Below are 16777 nucleotides of genomic sequence, written 5' to 3' on the forward strand. Positions count from 1 at the left end.
CGCTCTACCACAAGACCACGGAGGCGGTCAAAGTTGTGAGTGTTACACGTAATGGTTATGTTATTTGAGGCCTTGTCAGTGGGAGCAACTACACACTCACTCATGTAGGACAGCCAGACATTTCCCACACCGGGTATCATTTCCAGTTGATAAACACATGCTCATGATATGCTCGGAATCGACTGCTTGATGCAGATATTTCTATTGGATGTGGAAAGGGTTTTGTCGCTTTATTTACACTTATAACATACATTTACGGATAACTAAATGCTGACATTAATACAGATACTAATTACACTGTATACACTATAAACTTATAACTAAATGTTGATGTTAATACTGACACTAAAAACACTATATACTATATACACTATCTACTAATTACTAAATGTTGTTATTAATACAGACACTAATGACACTATATACTGTGTACACTATATACCAATAACTAAATGTTGATAATAATACAGACACTAATGACACTATATACTATATACACTATAAGCTAATAACTAAATGTTGATAATAATACAGACACTAATGACACTATATACTATATACACTATATGCTAATAACTAAATATTGATATTAATACAGACACTAATGACACTATATACTATATACTCTATATACTTTATACTATATACACTATTATGTTTGAAGAAAACTTTGAATTTAAAATATTAAAAGAATTTCAGGATAATGAATTCAGTAATCTCCTTGCCCTAAAATGCAGTTGGGAAAAAAATATTTTTACTTTAATAATACAAACTAGCCAGCAATCCTTGAAACTGAGTTTGAGTTGGACCACTATAAGATCACTCTACGAATTGGATTTCGTTAAAACTTAATAGTATTGATAGAGGAGGTGAGGTGAGGTGAAATGGGGTTTAACGTCGCGTTAAAGATAATTGCACGTATACAGCGGCGACGTTGGCATGTGTGAGTGTGTGTGTGTGTGTGTGTGTGTGTGTGTGTGTGTGCGTGCGTACGTGTGGGTGAGCGGGTGTGGATGTGAGGGTGTGTGCTGCTTGTACTTGTCAGGGCTTAAGCCGATTTTACAGTGCTAGACCATTGAGATACCAGGCCGCAGTTTAACATGAATACCCCACGCAGACACACTCATTCCGACCAGTCCATGTTTTAGACCCTAAATGCCAAACGCCAGGCAGGGTATCAACACGTATTATCTGTTAACGTCTTCCGGTATGAAGCGGCCGGGGATAGAGGTTGCGCTCTGTCCACTAGACCACGGAGGCGGTCTCCCAAAGAGGAAGGGGATATTGGAAGTTTACTAACTCCCTAATGGACGACGAAACTTTTTTTGAAAAAAACTAAAAAAGCAATTAAAAGTACAATAGAAAAATATAAAACATGTATCTATGAACAAGGCAATGCCAGATTTAATATCACTTTTAATATATTTTATTTCGAAGCGTTATTGTTGATAATAAGAGGTCAAACTATTAAATATTCCTCTGAAAGGAAGCGAAAACGAGATCAGAAAGAAAACGACCAACAAAAACGTATTCAAGAAGTGCATATTAATCTTGATACATGAAAAGATATAGAAATTAAAAATGAAATATTGAAGAAACTAAAAGATGCAAATTACGAAAGAGAAGAAATACATCATGTGAAAATCATGCGATCTCAGTCTCGGGGTTAATGGAGAGAAAAGGGCGAAAAGCCAACTTATTATATACTTTTTACCCTCAGAAAATGGAACCTACCTGAATAGGGCCACAGTTGAGCTGGAAACAAAGGACGGACATATAACTGAATTATATAACTTATTATTATTAAAATAAGCCCACCACAACAATTAAAACTTGAAGATGATTTACATTAAGAATAACGTCTTTAAAAAATGATGAAATGCGAACAAAGTGCATACAGTGAAGAATTCTACATATTTTCTTTACAAATATCTGATACGATCATATCTTGGCTTCCAAAGAGGAGAAATATCAGTAAGCCAAAAGCAGTGGCTAATAACATACATTCATAAAAAGGACAAACCAAAGCAGCACCTAGAAAATATCAATGTTTCCTATAAGATGCACAATAGCAAATACAATCAATTTTTAAACAATCCTGTAATTAACGAGGGATCAATGGGGTTTTATGTCAAAACGATAAATTGGAGAATGCACTAAATTAATTTACGATATCATGGATTATACTGAATGCATGGACATCCCAGGATTGTTATTACTAATAGAATTTGAAAAGGCGTTAAATTTAGTAAATTGGTATTTCATTCAAGAAGCTTTGTTGTTTTATATTTTGGACCTTCATTTAAGCACTGAATACCAACTCCTCATCACAACATAAAATCTGGTGTTTCGGTAAACGGTTTCGCTTCATATTTATGGCAACAAGAGGCTGAAGACAGGGTGATACTTTATTTCCTTATCTATTCTTGTTGTGCGCTGACATTTTGTCAATAATGCTACGTAATAATAACAAATGTAAGGGGAATAAGTATTGATGAGACAGCATTTTTAATTTCCCTATTCGCAGATGATACATCGGTTATATTAGATGGAACTGAAGATATCTCCAAAACTGATGTCAACTCTTGAAACATTCCGGGCAATACGAAAGTGTTGTGGATAGGCTATCGATACCAGCGCCATACCAAGACTAACGAAGAATCATAGAAACCAGGCTTTAGGACGACTGCATGCTGGTCAGACTGCACGAGTTGTTGTCAATGTTTTTAATGTTCCCGTGAAAACCATCGACAGATTACACCAACGATACCAGATCACAAACAGCATGCAGTCTTCCTAAAGCCTGGTTTCTCTGATTCTTCCTAAGTCTTGGCAAGCAATGTTGGATCCACGTCACAGCCATTATGGCAAAATACGAAGATAAGCAAAGGGAACATCCCGGCCAAATTATGAACACTACTTCAGTGGAGACTTTCTACATCTTATAGACCATATAATATTACAAAACAACACCAAACAAGAAATAATCAACTCATGTAACATCGAGTTCGTTGTTTTTGGTAGTTTGGTCACTTTGTCACCATCTATTCGGATAAGCCACTTCTACAATTCCAATAAGTTCTTGTTCTCCTGACATGGAATAGTTTTTATTCTTATTATCATATAAATAATGCTTTGTAACTTGTATGTATTTCAGATTGTATGGGAACTGTTTTGTATACGTATTGTATGTGTACTCCAAAAAGAAATGAAACGATAAAATAATCCAAAATGTGAACAAAAACAGTCCGTTATGATGAGTAAATCGCCGTGCGTAAAACAACCCAATTCTTCGTCAGTATAGGGCGGTACAATGATCATAATTGAGGTCTCTCTTGTCCAAACAGTTAGAACATTCTCAGCTGATGCATCCAGAAAACTGAACAATGTAGAGCATTCAGTGATGACAAGTTTATGTGAGTGACCGATTCAGCTGATTGAGTCTATCTGTGGGACTAGTTTTGTGATTTTGTTGTCTTGACTCCTATCCATCCGTCGGCTCCTTTCTTTAATATGGTACATAGCGAGAATGAATAAGGTCGTCTTTTTTATTCACGTTTTGTCTTTGGTTGTTGACGACATCTCCGGCACATATAGCTGCACGACTTCCATATAAGGAAAATGCACACATGGAGGATGAACACGACAAGCCCGATGACGTCCAGACACAAATATTGATACAGCGGCATGTCCTGACAATACGGCCTCAGATGGGCGCCGCCATATTTGAGCACGTGTTCTATCCAGTAAACAGCTTCGTCTTTGCCACTTCTTTCCCGGAGCTTCGTGATTTCCGCAGCTTTCTTGATTTTCTGTGAGTAGGAAGAATTCTGAATGACCTCATTGATGTTGGACACCAAGTCATCAACAGTAAACGTTTTCAAATCCATCGCGATACCGAATCCAAAGTAACCTAACTTCTTGGCATTATAGGGCTGCTCAGCAAACAGTGGAAAACCAATCATGGGAACTCCGTTCAAGAAAGCCTCGTTTTGACCATTGGCCCCGCAGTGGGTTATAAAAAGTTTGGTCTTGGGATGGGAGAGAAGATCCGACTGCGGCATCCAGTCGGTCATAAGGATATCAGATCCAACACTTGCAATTTTTTCTGATTTGAAAATGAATCTATATGAGGTTCGAGAAAAGGATTCCAGGAGTCGGTTTGAGATTTCATCTGGAATTCTTTTTACATTACTTCCAAAAGAGACGATAACAACGCCCTCTTTGGCTTCATCCATAAATTTCTTATATTTGTCGGGGAGAGGTTTCGGTATAGTTGTAGATAACGAACCGATCAGCTTGACGTTTGGCAGAAGAGCTCTTTTGTAGTTCAAAAACGGTTCCACTTCAAGGAGCCAAAGCCATGCTTTAGCGGTCAAAGATTCCATGGAAATGTAAGGCTTTTCCGGGGCATAGGTCGCGACTGGCCTGTAAGTGGTGAACGGGTCGTAAACAAATATCATCACCATCATGATCGTGTTCACTACACGTGACCTAAAGTCCATTTTCGGTGTCAGCCCTAAAATAGCGTTCGGAGTGGCAGATGGAATAAAGGGGGTACGACTGGTTTGGGGTTCAACTCCTATCCCCATAAAGATGAAGGGGATGCCCAACTTGTAGGCTATGATAGGCAACATTCTTGGTAACGGGTTAGCCTCAAAAACTATCAAATCAAACTTTAGGTGTACAATTCGCGAGAACAACTTCGTATCTCGTAACATCTTGTCACCTATTTTCGTAAATTCCCCAAAGAGAAGGGGGGCAGAGCCGCCTTCGAAGTAACCGTTTATTGTCTTCTGCATCAACTCGCCTTCAATGTCATAATCATCTACCGACTCGTATTTGAGGATGTTGACTCCCGGTGCCTGCATTCTCTTGTTATTGGCCAGTTCAGTTGACAGAGCATTCCATACCACGTGACCACGCGAAGCTAGCTCAGTGGCCACGTTCAGAGAGCCCCGGATGTGACTGTAGGAAGGGAAGTACAAGATGAGAATCCTGGCGGCCTGGAACCCAGGCAGACTCAACAGCAACAACAGCAGGGCCAAGCTTGTGGTCAGTACCCCCATCCTGGATAAGAGATGTCTGCAAGACAGATAGAAATTGTTCGTGACATTGTCAACCAGACGCCGCTTGAGTCGTCTCCATTTACATGTGCGTTAACGTTGACGTGTACATCTACCTTACGTGAACACTGACGTGTACATTTACCTTACGTGAACATTGGCGTGTACATTGACGTTTACATAAACATAAAGTGTACATTTACCTTACATGAACATTGACCCGTACATTTACATTGACGTGACAATTGACGTGTATATTTACATTTACATTTACGTGAACATTGACATGTATATTTACATTTATGTTTATGTGAACGTTGACGTGTGCATTTACATTGACGTCACAATTGATGTGTATATTTACATTTACGTTGACGAGTTTATTTACGTTTACATAAACATTGACGTGTACATTTACATTGACGTAAACACTGAGGTGTACATTTACGTGAACATTGAAGTGTACATTTACCCTAAATGAACATTGGCCCGTACATTTACATTCACGTGAACACTGACGTGTACATTTACATTTACGTGAACATTGACGTGTACATTTACATTTACGTGAACATTGACGTGTACATTTACATTCACGTGAACACTGACGTGTACATTTACATTTACGTGAACATTGACGTGTACATTGACGTGTACATTGACGTGTTCATTGACGTGTACATTGACGTGTACATTTACATTGACGTGTACATTGACGTGTACATTTACATTGACGTGTACATTGACGTGTACATTTACATTTACGTGAACATTGACGTGTATATTTGCATTTACGTGAACATTGACGTGTACATTTATATTTACGTGAACATTGACGTGTTCATTGACGTGTACATTGACGTGTTCATTGACGTGTACATTGACGTGTACATTGACGTGTACATTTGCATTTACGTGAACATTGACGTGTGCATTGACGTGTACATTTACATTGACGTGTACATTTACGTGTACATTGACGTGTTCATTGACGTGTACATTGACGTGTTCATTGACGTGTACATTTACATTGACGTGTACATTGACGTGTACATTGACGTGTACATTGACGTGTTCATTGACGTGTACATTGACGTGTTCATTGACGTGTACATTTACATTGACGTGTACATTGACGTGTACATTGACGTGTTCATTGACGTGTACATTGACGTGTTCATTGACGTGTACATTTACATTGACGTGTACATTGACGTGTACATTGACGTGTTCATTGACGTGTACATTGACGTGTTCATTGACGTGTACATTTACATTGACGTGTACATTTACATTGACGTGTACATTGACGTGTACATTTACATTGACGTGTACATTGACGTGTACATTGACGTGTTCATTGACGTGTACATTTACATTGACGTGTACATTGACGTGTGCATTGACGTGTACATTTACATTGACGTGTACATTTACATTGACGTGAACATTGACGTGTACATTTAAATTGACGTGTACATTGACGTGTTCATTGACGTGTACATTGACGTGTGCGTTGACGTGTACATTTACATAGACGTGTACATTTACATTGACGTGTACATTTACATTGACGTGTACATTGACGTGTACATTTACATTGACGTGTACATTGACGTGTACATTGACGTGTACATTGACGTGTGCATTGACGTGTACATTTACATTGACGTGTACATTTACATTGACGTGAACATTGACGTGTACATTTACATTGACGTGTACATTGACGTGTTCATTGACGTGTACATTGACGTGTGCGTTGACGTGTACATTTACATAGACGTGTACATTTACATTGACGTGTACATTTACATTGACGTGTACATTTACATTGACGTGTACATTGACGTGTTCATTTACATTGACGTGTACATTGACGTGTGCATTGGCGTGTACATTTACATTGACGTGTACATTTACATTGATGTGTACATTGACGTGTACATTTACATTGACGTGCACATTGACGTGTACATTGACGTGTTCATTGACGCTTACATTGACGTGTACACTTACATTTGCGTGACCATTGACGTGTACACTTACATTTGCGTGACCATTGACGTGTACACTTACATTTACGTGAACATTGACGTGTACACTTACTTTTACGTGAACATTGACGTGTACATTTACATTTACGTGAACATTGACGTCTACACTTACTTTTACGTGAACAATGACGTGTACGTTTACATTTACGTGAACATTGACGTGTACACTTAAATTTACGTGAACATTGACGTGTACACTTACATTTACGTGACCATTGACGTGTACACTTACATTTACGTGACCATTGTCGTGTACACTTACATTTACGTGAACATTGTCGTGTACACTTACATTAACGTGAACATTGACGTGTACATTTTTATTTACGTGAACATTGACGTGTACATTTACATTTACGTGACAATTGACGTTTACATTTACGTGAACATTTACGTGAACATTGACGCGTACGTTTACGTGAACATTAACGTGTATATTTACATTTACGTAAATATTGACATGTTAACATTGAACAGGGGCGGTCGGGTAGCCTAGTGGTTAAAGCGTTCGCTCGTCACGCCGAAGACCCGGGTTCGAATCCCGACATGGGTACAATGTGTGAAGCCCATTTCTGGTGTCCCCCGCCGTGATATTGCTGGAATATTGCTAAAAGCGGCGTAAAACCAAACTCACTCACTCACTCACTAACATTGAACATATCATTCATTCAAACTGCCAAGCGATCATGGTTGAGAAAGTTTCACGATGCTATGACTAGCAGATTCCCTCGGTGATGCGGCCGTAAAATAAGCTGTTTCAATCAGAGGTATCTGTGATTGAAATCTCCGATTGAGCAAATCCAATCTGGTATTTTCCGAATTGTCTACATTTCTATTAATGCAATGTGATGATTTCAGATTAATCTAACTATTCTTGAGCGAGACTCGCTTGTTTATACTAAATGCATACATATGTTTAACCCCAGAACAATATCAGATCGTCCATTGTTACCAACCCCCAGACGGTTTACAGTCATCTTGTGTTTACAATGCGCCACCGATGATGATGATGATGATGATGATGATGATGATGATGATGTATTCGTTATGATAAGATTGATGAGAAGAATGACAAAATATTATGTTGATATTTCCTATAACATAACATTTACACCACTTCATATGAAGCACGGTTACTTTTTTCCGTTAGTATATATCGAGTGGTAAGTCACTCGGTATAACCATAAAGATAAAGCCGATGTCTTACAGGCAGTGGCATTGGTTTGGTTGTTGTTTAACTCCGCATTCCTGCTACATTTAGAGACTTGAGGACGGCCTGTAAAAATCGAGGCTGGACCAGACAATACAGGGATTGGTGCGATGAGGTCCGGATTGACTGACCGCCCCTGTGTTATGGCTTATGTACCTTAAAATATCATTCCCTCGTGTTTTTGGATAACCACTTGGGCCTTTATTGTATATAGCCCATGTTCGTAAAGTGCAACACTGCTGTTTTAGCACGGTAGACTTATTAGTCGTGTTAGTTTAAAGGCCAATCCGTAGCACCGGATTAAAGTTTAAAATATCTTTGCCAATGCGCATTCATGCAGTAGGTCTGTCTAGCTATGTATTTGTTTCAACTTTACACGTGTGTGTAGACCCACGTCTGCGTCACGAGACGAATGTTATTTTGAACTTTGCCAATACTCTCGATCGGCCAAACGACCAGTTTCCACTATCCGTATTCATCCAACTATACTAGCCACATAAAGAAACTGTGCACGGAGAACATATAGATATAAGGGCACACCGTCCACATATGAAATATAGGTTTGAACACAGCAATTATTGGAGACATTCAAACGCTCATGCACGTGCCATGCGATATGACGTCATTGATGGGGGCCTATTGACGTGCAATGTGTTACTGCACGTGCATCCTGTGCAGCTGTACACAGCATGTGCAACTCAAAATTCGCTGTCACTTTGGAAAGCATGATCTGTGGTCATTCAAAAATTCAAAACTTCTCAGGCGCAGACACAAGCATATCACAAGCAAATCATGCCAAGATTGACAGCTGCACAGCGTCATGAAGCCATTGGAATGATCCGAGCGGGAATGAGGCAACAACAGGTGGCAACACATTTCCAATGCCATCGTAACACGATATCGGCAATGGTGAGACGTTATCAGAACACAAATGACGTTGCCGACCACCCACGTTCAGGACGTACCCGAGTAACGACGCCAAGACAGGACAGATGGATTCGGGTTACACATCTCCGACACAGGTTCCAAACGGCAGTAACGACGTCCCAGACAATTCATGGACTGCGCCGTATCCATCCCAACACTGTCAGGAATCGTCTACGTCAGTACGGGATTCGACCACGACGCCCTGCCATACGTCCCATCCTGACACACCGTCATCGCGTCAACCGTCTAAGATGGTGTCGAAATCATGTTCGCCAACCTCGAATATGGTGGAGAAATGTTGTCTTTACAGATGAATCGAGGTTCAACATTTCCCACAGTGACGGGCGCCAACGTGTCTACCGGCGTTTGGGAGAACGTTATGCACGCAACTGTATTGTGGAGAGGAATCGTTTTGGAGGTGGCTCTGTGATGATTTGGGGTGGGATAACAGCACGGCACCGAACCCCTTTGGTGGTTGTTCAGAACAATCTCACCGGTGTTGGCTACAGAGATCAGATTCTGAGGCCTGTGGTCATTCCTTTCCTGCAACGTCATGGCCCGGGATTGACATTTCAACAGGACAACCCTCGTCCTCACACGGCTAGGGTCGCAATGGATTTCCTCCACCATAACAATGTCATGTTACTGCCATGGCCTGCCATGGCCAGATCTCTCCCCAATAGAGCATGTGTGGGATGAAATGGAGCGCCGTCTGCGTCGTCTTCCACATCCTCCAGATAACGTCCGTGACTTGGCACAGGATTTGAGGAGGATATGGCAGGCCATTCCCCAGGCCTTCCATGCCCATTTGGTGGACTCCATGCGTCGCCGATGCACTGCTGTGATTCACGCACAGGGTGGTCATACCCGTTATTGACTTTGTGACTTTGTCGTTTGACCCCCTACTCCATTTTGATCTTCTGACGTCATCGTAACAGATGTTGTTCAGGTCCCGTTGACATATTCTTATGGTCCGATCATTCAGCTGCTACAGCGTCTGCATTATTTTGTTCTTGCTGTGTTGTATTTCAATCCAGAATATATTTTCTCCGTGCACAGTTTCTTTATGTGGCTAGTATATATTATCGGGACTGTCGAGAAGGAACATGAAGACCAGGCGCTGGTTACGTGCTTGGGATGTTATTTCATAATAAAAGAGGGGCGGTCGGGTAGCCTAGTGGTTAAAGCGTTCGCTCGTCACGCCGAAGACCCGGGTTCGAATCCCGACATGGGTACAATGTGTGAAGCCCATTTCTGGTGTCCCCCCGCCGTGATATTGCTGGAATATTGCTAAAAGCGGCGTAAAACCAAACTCACTCACTCACTCACTCATAATAAAAGAAGATATAAGACTATATACCTGCTAATTCCTGCCTGCCACACAAACATAGTTTGAACTAATAACGTCTTTATGTCGTCTTTACTCAAGGATAGCTCGTATTTACACATAAGTACATACGATAACATGGACCTACCGTGAAACCTCGCGTGTGTCTTGTCCAGGGTAAAGACTCCTAAATTTGTGACTGTGATGTCGCCTCGCAAGGACCTACAATTGACACAGATGATTGTGCTTTCGACCTAGATTTCCCAACTCGTCATATCAGGGCCTGTTTGAACGCTGCCACAAACCTAATATTGATAAAGTTGTTGGACGGGTGTTTGTATTTGAAGTTACAAAAGACTAAATTTCATTTATTCATGTCATGACAAGTCGCTTATGATGTAAGTTTATGAAACCTGGCATTAGGTGTAGCCGGTGCTAGGTGTCGTGTGTTTGTGAACGTTCGTAGTTGTATATATGTCAAAGGTAGACCAGAGACGTGATCGCGCCCCTGTGGTAAGCGGCCCTTGTGTAACACTGACTGAAATAACGACATGCCTCCTATGCACCGCGGTGCACACGTGACTGTGTTTATTTCTATGACACTGAAGGGTGGGGGTGAAGGCCATCCCACTCCTGGTCCCCGGGTAGCCTCGTGGTCTGTGTTCTGCATGCTGACTGCAGACAGATGCTGCCTGGTCCCCGGGTAGCCTCGTGGTCTGTGTTTATTTCTATGACACTGAAGGGTGGGGGTGAAGGCCATCCCACTCCTGGTCCCCGGGTAGCCTCGTGGTCTGTGTTCTGCATGCTGACTGCAGACAGATTCTGCCTGGTCCCCGGGTAGCCTCGTGGTCTGTGTTCTGCATGCTGACTGCAGACAGATTCTGCCTGGTCCCCGGGTAGCCTCGTGGTCTGTGTTCTGCATGCTGACTGCAGGCAGATGCTGCCTGGTCCCCGGGTAGCCTCGTGGTCTGTGTTCTGCATGCTGACTGCAGACAGATTCTGCCTGGTCCCCGGGTAGCCTCGTGGTCTGTGTTCTGCATGCTGACTGCAGGCAGATTCTGCCTGGTCCCCGGGTAGCCTCGTGGTCTGTGTTCTGCATGCTGACTGCAGGCAGATGCTGCCTGGTCCCCGGGTAGCCTCGTGGTCTGTGTTCTGCATGCTGACTGCAGACAGATGCTGCCTGGTCCCCGGGTAGCATCGTGGTCTGTGTTCTGCATGCTGACTGCAGACAGATTCTGCCTGGTCCCCGGGTAGCCTCGTGGTCTGTGTTCTGCATGCTGACTGCAGACAGATGCTGCCTGGTCCCCGGGTAGCCTCGTGGTCTGTGTTCTGCATGCTGACTGCAGACAGATGCTGCCTGGTCCCCGGGTAGCCTCGTGGTCTGTGTTCTGCATGCTGACTGCAGACAGATTCTGCCTGGTACCCGGGTAGCCTCGTGGTCTGTGTTCTGCATGCTGACTGCAGACAGATGCTGCCTGGTCCCCGGGTAGCCTCGTGGTCTGTGTTCTGCATGCTGACTGCAGACAGATGCTGCCTGGTCCCCGGGTAGCCTCGTGGTCTGTGTTCTGCATGCTGACTGCAGACAGATGCTGCCTGGTCCCTGGGTAGCCTCCTGATCTGTGTTCTGCATGCTGACTGCAGACAGATGCTGCCTGGTCCCCGGGTAGCCTCGTGGTCTGTGTTCTGCATGCTGACTGCAGACAGATGCTGCCTGGTCCCCGGGTAGCCTCGTGGTCTGTGTTCTGCATGCTGACTGCAGACAGATGCTGCCTGGTCCCCGGGTAGCCTCCTGATCTGTGTTCTGCATGCTGACTGCAGACAGATTCTGCCTGATCCCCGGGTAGCCTCGTGGTCTGTGTTCTGCATGCTGACTGCAGACAGATTCTGCCTGGTCCCCGGGTAGCCTCGTGGTCTGTGTTCTGCATGCTGACTGCAGACAGATGCTGCCTGGTCCCCGGGTAGCCTCGTGGTCTGTGTTCTGCATGCTGACTGCAGACAGATGCTGCCTGGTCCCCGGGTAGCATCGTGGTCTGTGTTCTGCATGCTGACTGCAGACAGATTCTGCCTGGTCCCCGGGTAGCATCGTGGTCTGTGTTCTGCATGCTGACTGCAGACAGATACTGCCTGGTACCCGGGTAGCCTCGTGGTCTGTGTTCTGCATGCTGACTGCAGACAGATGCTGCCTGGTCCCCGGGTAGCCTCGTGGTCTGTGTTCTGCATGCTGACTGCAGACAGATGCTGCCTGGTCCCCGGGTAGCCTCGTGGTCTGTGTTCTGCATGCTGACTGCAGACAGATTCTGCCTGGTCCCCGGGTAGCCTCGTGGTCTGTGTTCTGCATGCTGACTGCAGACAGATTCTGCCTGGTCCCCGGGTAGCCTCGTGGTCTGTGTTCTGCATGCTGACTGCAGACAGATACTGCCTGGTCCCCGGGTAGCCTCGTGGTCTGTGTTCTGCATGCTGACTGCAGACAGATGCTGCCTGGTTGTGTTTTGGATTCACATGGAGCCCGGAAACATGGAAAGTATTCGATCCAGAGTGACAAAACACTCTCCACAAAGCTGTATGACAAGACGGATGACTTCAACTTTCCAATAGTCAACTTTCCCTTCATTTCCAGCAGCTCCAGCCTTTGGCCTCGACATTCAAGGCCTCAACATTCAAGGCCTCAACATTTAAGGCCTCAACATTCAAGGCCTCAACGTTCAAGGCCTCAATATTCAAGGCCTCAACATTCAAGGCCTCAACATTCAAGGCCTCAACATTCAAGGCCTCAGTAAAGTTTTATGGTAGACACATGGAGTACATTTCCAAATTTGACGCATCAGTGACCAAAGTTACGTCCGATGGAATTATGTGGCAGTATACGCTCACCTTTTCGCGAACGCCTGGTGTCACCTCTATTGGATACATGCTCATGATAAAGTCGGGATCGTACCATCGACTCTGCTTTTAGCAGAGATTTGTATTGAATATGGATAGCGTTTTGTCGCTTTCATTTACTTAATACATACAATCTGTTAAGAATGCACTATACACCTTTTGTAATGAGACTTAGAAATGTCCAGCCACCCATCGTAAAGGCTCACTCAACTATCAAAGTGAGCTGATTCCATGTGGTCATGTCACCTACAATTAATCCCTTTAACTCAACCTTAAAAGTTACCATTTAAATTTTATTCACCTTACTTTTTAGTTACCGTACGTAACACCGTATAGGTCCCTCGTGTGTTTTGTTCCATTTCGTAACTCGGCCTGTTTCATTTGGGACCAACTCGTGTTATTCCGGGACAAGCCGAACTGCGACTCGCGACCCTCTAAGCGCAAACGGGCATAGCTAAAAGAATTGTCATCTCGTTGCGTAACGATTCACGTATATATCTCCCATGTCTTATATCTTCCAGCTGCTATTTAAAACACATCGGGACTTACGATATTTATACAGTATGATTGAACACATTTTACTGTATCTAGGGTATATTTTTGGATGCAAGACATGTGTAAAATAGAGCAATTATTCCTGAGGGATTCTTTGACCAAAGTACTTGAAGTCATACGCGCATTCTGATTGGTTTGTCGTATTTTCGCATATAATATTCATCGATAGGGGGGCGAGTCTTCTTGCAGGTTACGGAAAGGGACGAGAGGTGACGAATGGGCTGAACTTTGTCCTGCTGTGACAGGTGACCTTGCCCTTGATGCGTCCTCAGTCGGACCAACCTTGTCTCAAGGTAATCGGTGTTCGGCGTTTATCTGCCGGGATATATTCGGTTGACAAGTTAATTGTGGTAATGGCCTCACAACATGGTCACCGTCCACGTGTTTGGTATTGCTGGTACAGTAGTACTGCACATGGACGTGACCAGGCGCTTAGCTTTGTTCGCCGTTTCAGTCATATACTAGTATAAGTGCTCTGCGCTCAAAAGTCGTAGCTTCATATATATCTGACCTTTTTTTTGAAATCTACTCTGACTTTTAAACTTAATAGAATCTGCAAGAGATAATGTCGTGAATACCATCAGTACAGCAACAACGTCCTTAATGCGTATCATGTAGTCGGAATGATGCAATGGTAATGGAAAGTGTGTTTCAGGCAAAACATGCTCGGTGTGTTCCTATTGCATCTCGCTCACGTGGAAACAGATAAAGTCCCAGAAAACAACCCTATAGTCAGGGATGATTTGCTGGCCGATTTCGCCACATGGTTATGAGAGACATTTTCAGATTTCTTCCCCCTTTCCAGTGTGCCATGTACACTTTCGATATTAAATACGGTCACGTTTATGCTGAAATATTTAATCCAACTGCATGTGAAAATCATAACTAAATCAACCTAAAAAGTCTTTAGTACACAGTAACAAGTGATCGTTAATATTTTCAATAGCAGCACATCGCTAATGGGTCTTTTAATGGTTCGACATTGATGTTTCTTTGTATTTAAAACTTATGATCAATGGATACTTGGAGTCACGTTCATTCAGTCTACAGAGAGAGAGAGAGAGAGGGGGGGGGGGGGGGGGGAGGAGAGAGAGAGAGAGAGAGAGAGAGAGAGAGAGAGAGAGACCTAAAAAGTCTTTAGTACACAGTAACAAGTGATCGTTAATATTTTCAATAGCAGCACATCGCTAATGGGTCTTTTAATGGTTCGACATTGATGTTTCTTTGTATTTAAAACTTATGATCAATGGGTACTTGGAGTCACGTTCATTCAGTCTACAGAGAGAGAGAGAGGGGGGGAGGGGGGGAGAGAGAGAGAGAGAGACTTAATTTCTTCCAGATGTCATTCAAAATATATTCAATTACACGCGGTTAACACAATAAAAAAGGTATAACATATTTACAATTACACACAGTTTATCAAATTCAGATACCTAAACGAAGACAGATATTCACTAAAAGATATATATCAAAAGATGCTTTAGTTTGTACAGATACGAGGCGAATTGTAGTGTGATAATCTCCCAGATGTGTTGATCCAGATTGTAAGTACATTTTGTTTCAGACCCAAATAAGAATGAAAACATGTCTATTTCGTCTTGCATTTCAAAATAAACATATTTTTGAACGTCAAGTAAGTCAATAAGAGAAGAAAAACGCATTTCTGTCTGATATAAGCGCTTCACAATGTAAAATAATGTGGCTGTCGTATTCCAAAGCCTTCCTATTACAGAGCTTGCACTCTTTCGAAAGTTTACTGCGTGATGAGACTTTCACACAAAGTTGTAAAGCAGGTCGATATTCCGAGTACAGAAAAGCTAATTGCCAAAGTACATGCTCTTATAACGGGACATGCTTGCGGTATTTAATACATTTGTGAGACATAATTGTTCTTCGTATTTGCATATAGTTTCATTAACACGATTTCTCCATTTCAAATTTGGAGGGAAAGTACCTTACAGAGTATGTGTACGAAGGTAGGTACCCATTTTGTATTTATGAAGTGTTGATTTAAGTTTTCCACATTTGTCTCTGAATTGACAGGGCTTGCATGGAGGCACAAAAATAATTTTTGGAAAGTTATGACAGTTCAGATTGCATAAACGACCAAACAATAAAAGTTTGCATTTATCAATATATGCAGTAATTGTCCAAAGGTTCGCAATAGGGGATTCTAAAGGAGATCTCTTCTCAAGGCCCTGTACGATGCGTGCAAAATATCTTTGCGTGCCTTCCAACAGAATAGCATGTTGACCCTTGATGTCATAGAGTAATTCACATCCATAAAGGTTGGTTTTGAGTATCATTCTGAGCCACGCTTCAAACTGGATAAGGATCATAACTATTTAATCCTAAAGATCTTAGGGAGTTAATATTTTGCCTTGCTTTCTGGCAGTACTTTGTCATATAACACAGGTGAAAATATTTATATTTACGTTTCGGCGTTTTCACAGTTATTCGCCATTTACCCAGAATTGGTAATCTAACAAATGTGAAGAATTACTGAAGTTTTTCTTTTGGTCTATGAACAATAGTTCTATAACAGTACCCGCACGACTTCCATATAAGGAAAATACACACATGGAGGATGAACAGGAAAAGCCCGATGACGTCCAGACACAAATACTGATACAACGGCATGTCCTGACAATACGACCTCAGATGGGCGCCGCCATATGTGAGCACGTGTTCTATCCAGTAAACAGCTTCATCTTTGGGACTTCTTTTTCGGAGCTTCGTGATTTCCGCAGCTTTC

At 42.6% G+C, this 16777-nt stretch overlaps 2 protein-coding genes across 6 annotated transcripts in view; both read right to left on the reverse strand.

Moving 5' to 3' along the window:
- Window positions 1–209: 209 nt before the first annotated feature.
- LOC124132055 (UDP-glucuronosyltransferase 1A5-like) overlaps window positions 210–16777 on the reverse strand; it is a 22571-nt gene continuing 6003 nt past the window's right edge. The window contains exons 1-2 of one of the 2 annotated variants that reach the window (XM_046495660.2): window positions 10736–11097; window positions 210–5085 (exon numbers count right to left, since the gene is read on the reverse strand). In XM_046495660.2, coding sequence (XP_046351616.2) covers window positions 3549–5069 — 1521 coding nt within the window. In that variant the 5' untranslated portion in view covers window positions 5070–5085; window positions 10736–11097 and the 3' untranslated portion in view covers window positions 210–3548. Of the gene's footprint in view, window positions 5086–10735; window positions 11098–16777 lie in introns of those variants that run through there. The other variant, XM_048396483.1, reaches the window with a different exon arrangement.
- LOC124132053 (UDP-glucuronosyltransferase 1A1-like) overlaps window positions 15421–16777 on the reverse strand; it is a 14949-nt gene continuing 13592 nt past the window's right edge. For all 4 annotated transcript variants that reach the window (XM_046495658.2, XM_048396484.1, XM_046495655.2 and 1 more), the window contains exon 2: window positions 15421–16777. This exon is cut by the window's right edge. In XM_046495658.2, the coding sequence (XP_046351614.1) occupies window positions 16522–16777 (256 nt within the window). In that variant the 3' untranslated portion in view covers window positions 15421–16521.

This window comes from Haliotis rufescens, unplaced genomic scaffold, assembly GCF_023055435.1.
Source record: "Haliotis rufescens isolate VD_foot unplaced genomic scaffold, xgHalRufe1.0.p SCAF_15, whole genome shotgun sequence".
In the NCBI taxonomy this organism is placed as follows: Eukaryota; Metazoa; Mollusca; class Gastropoda; order Lepetellida; family Haliotidae; genus Haliotis; species Haliotis rufescens.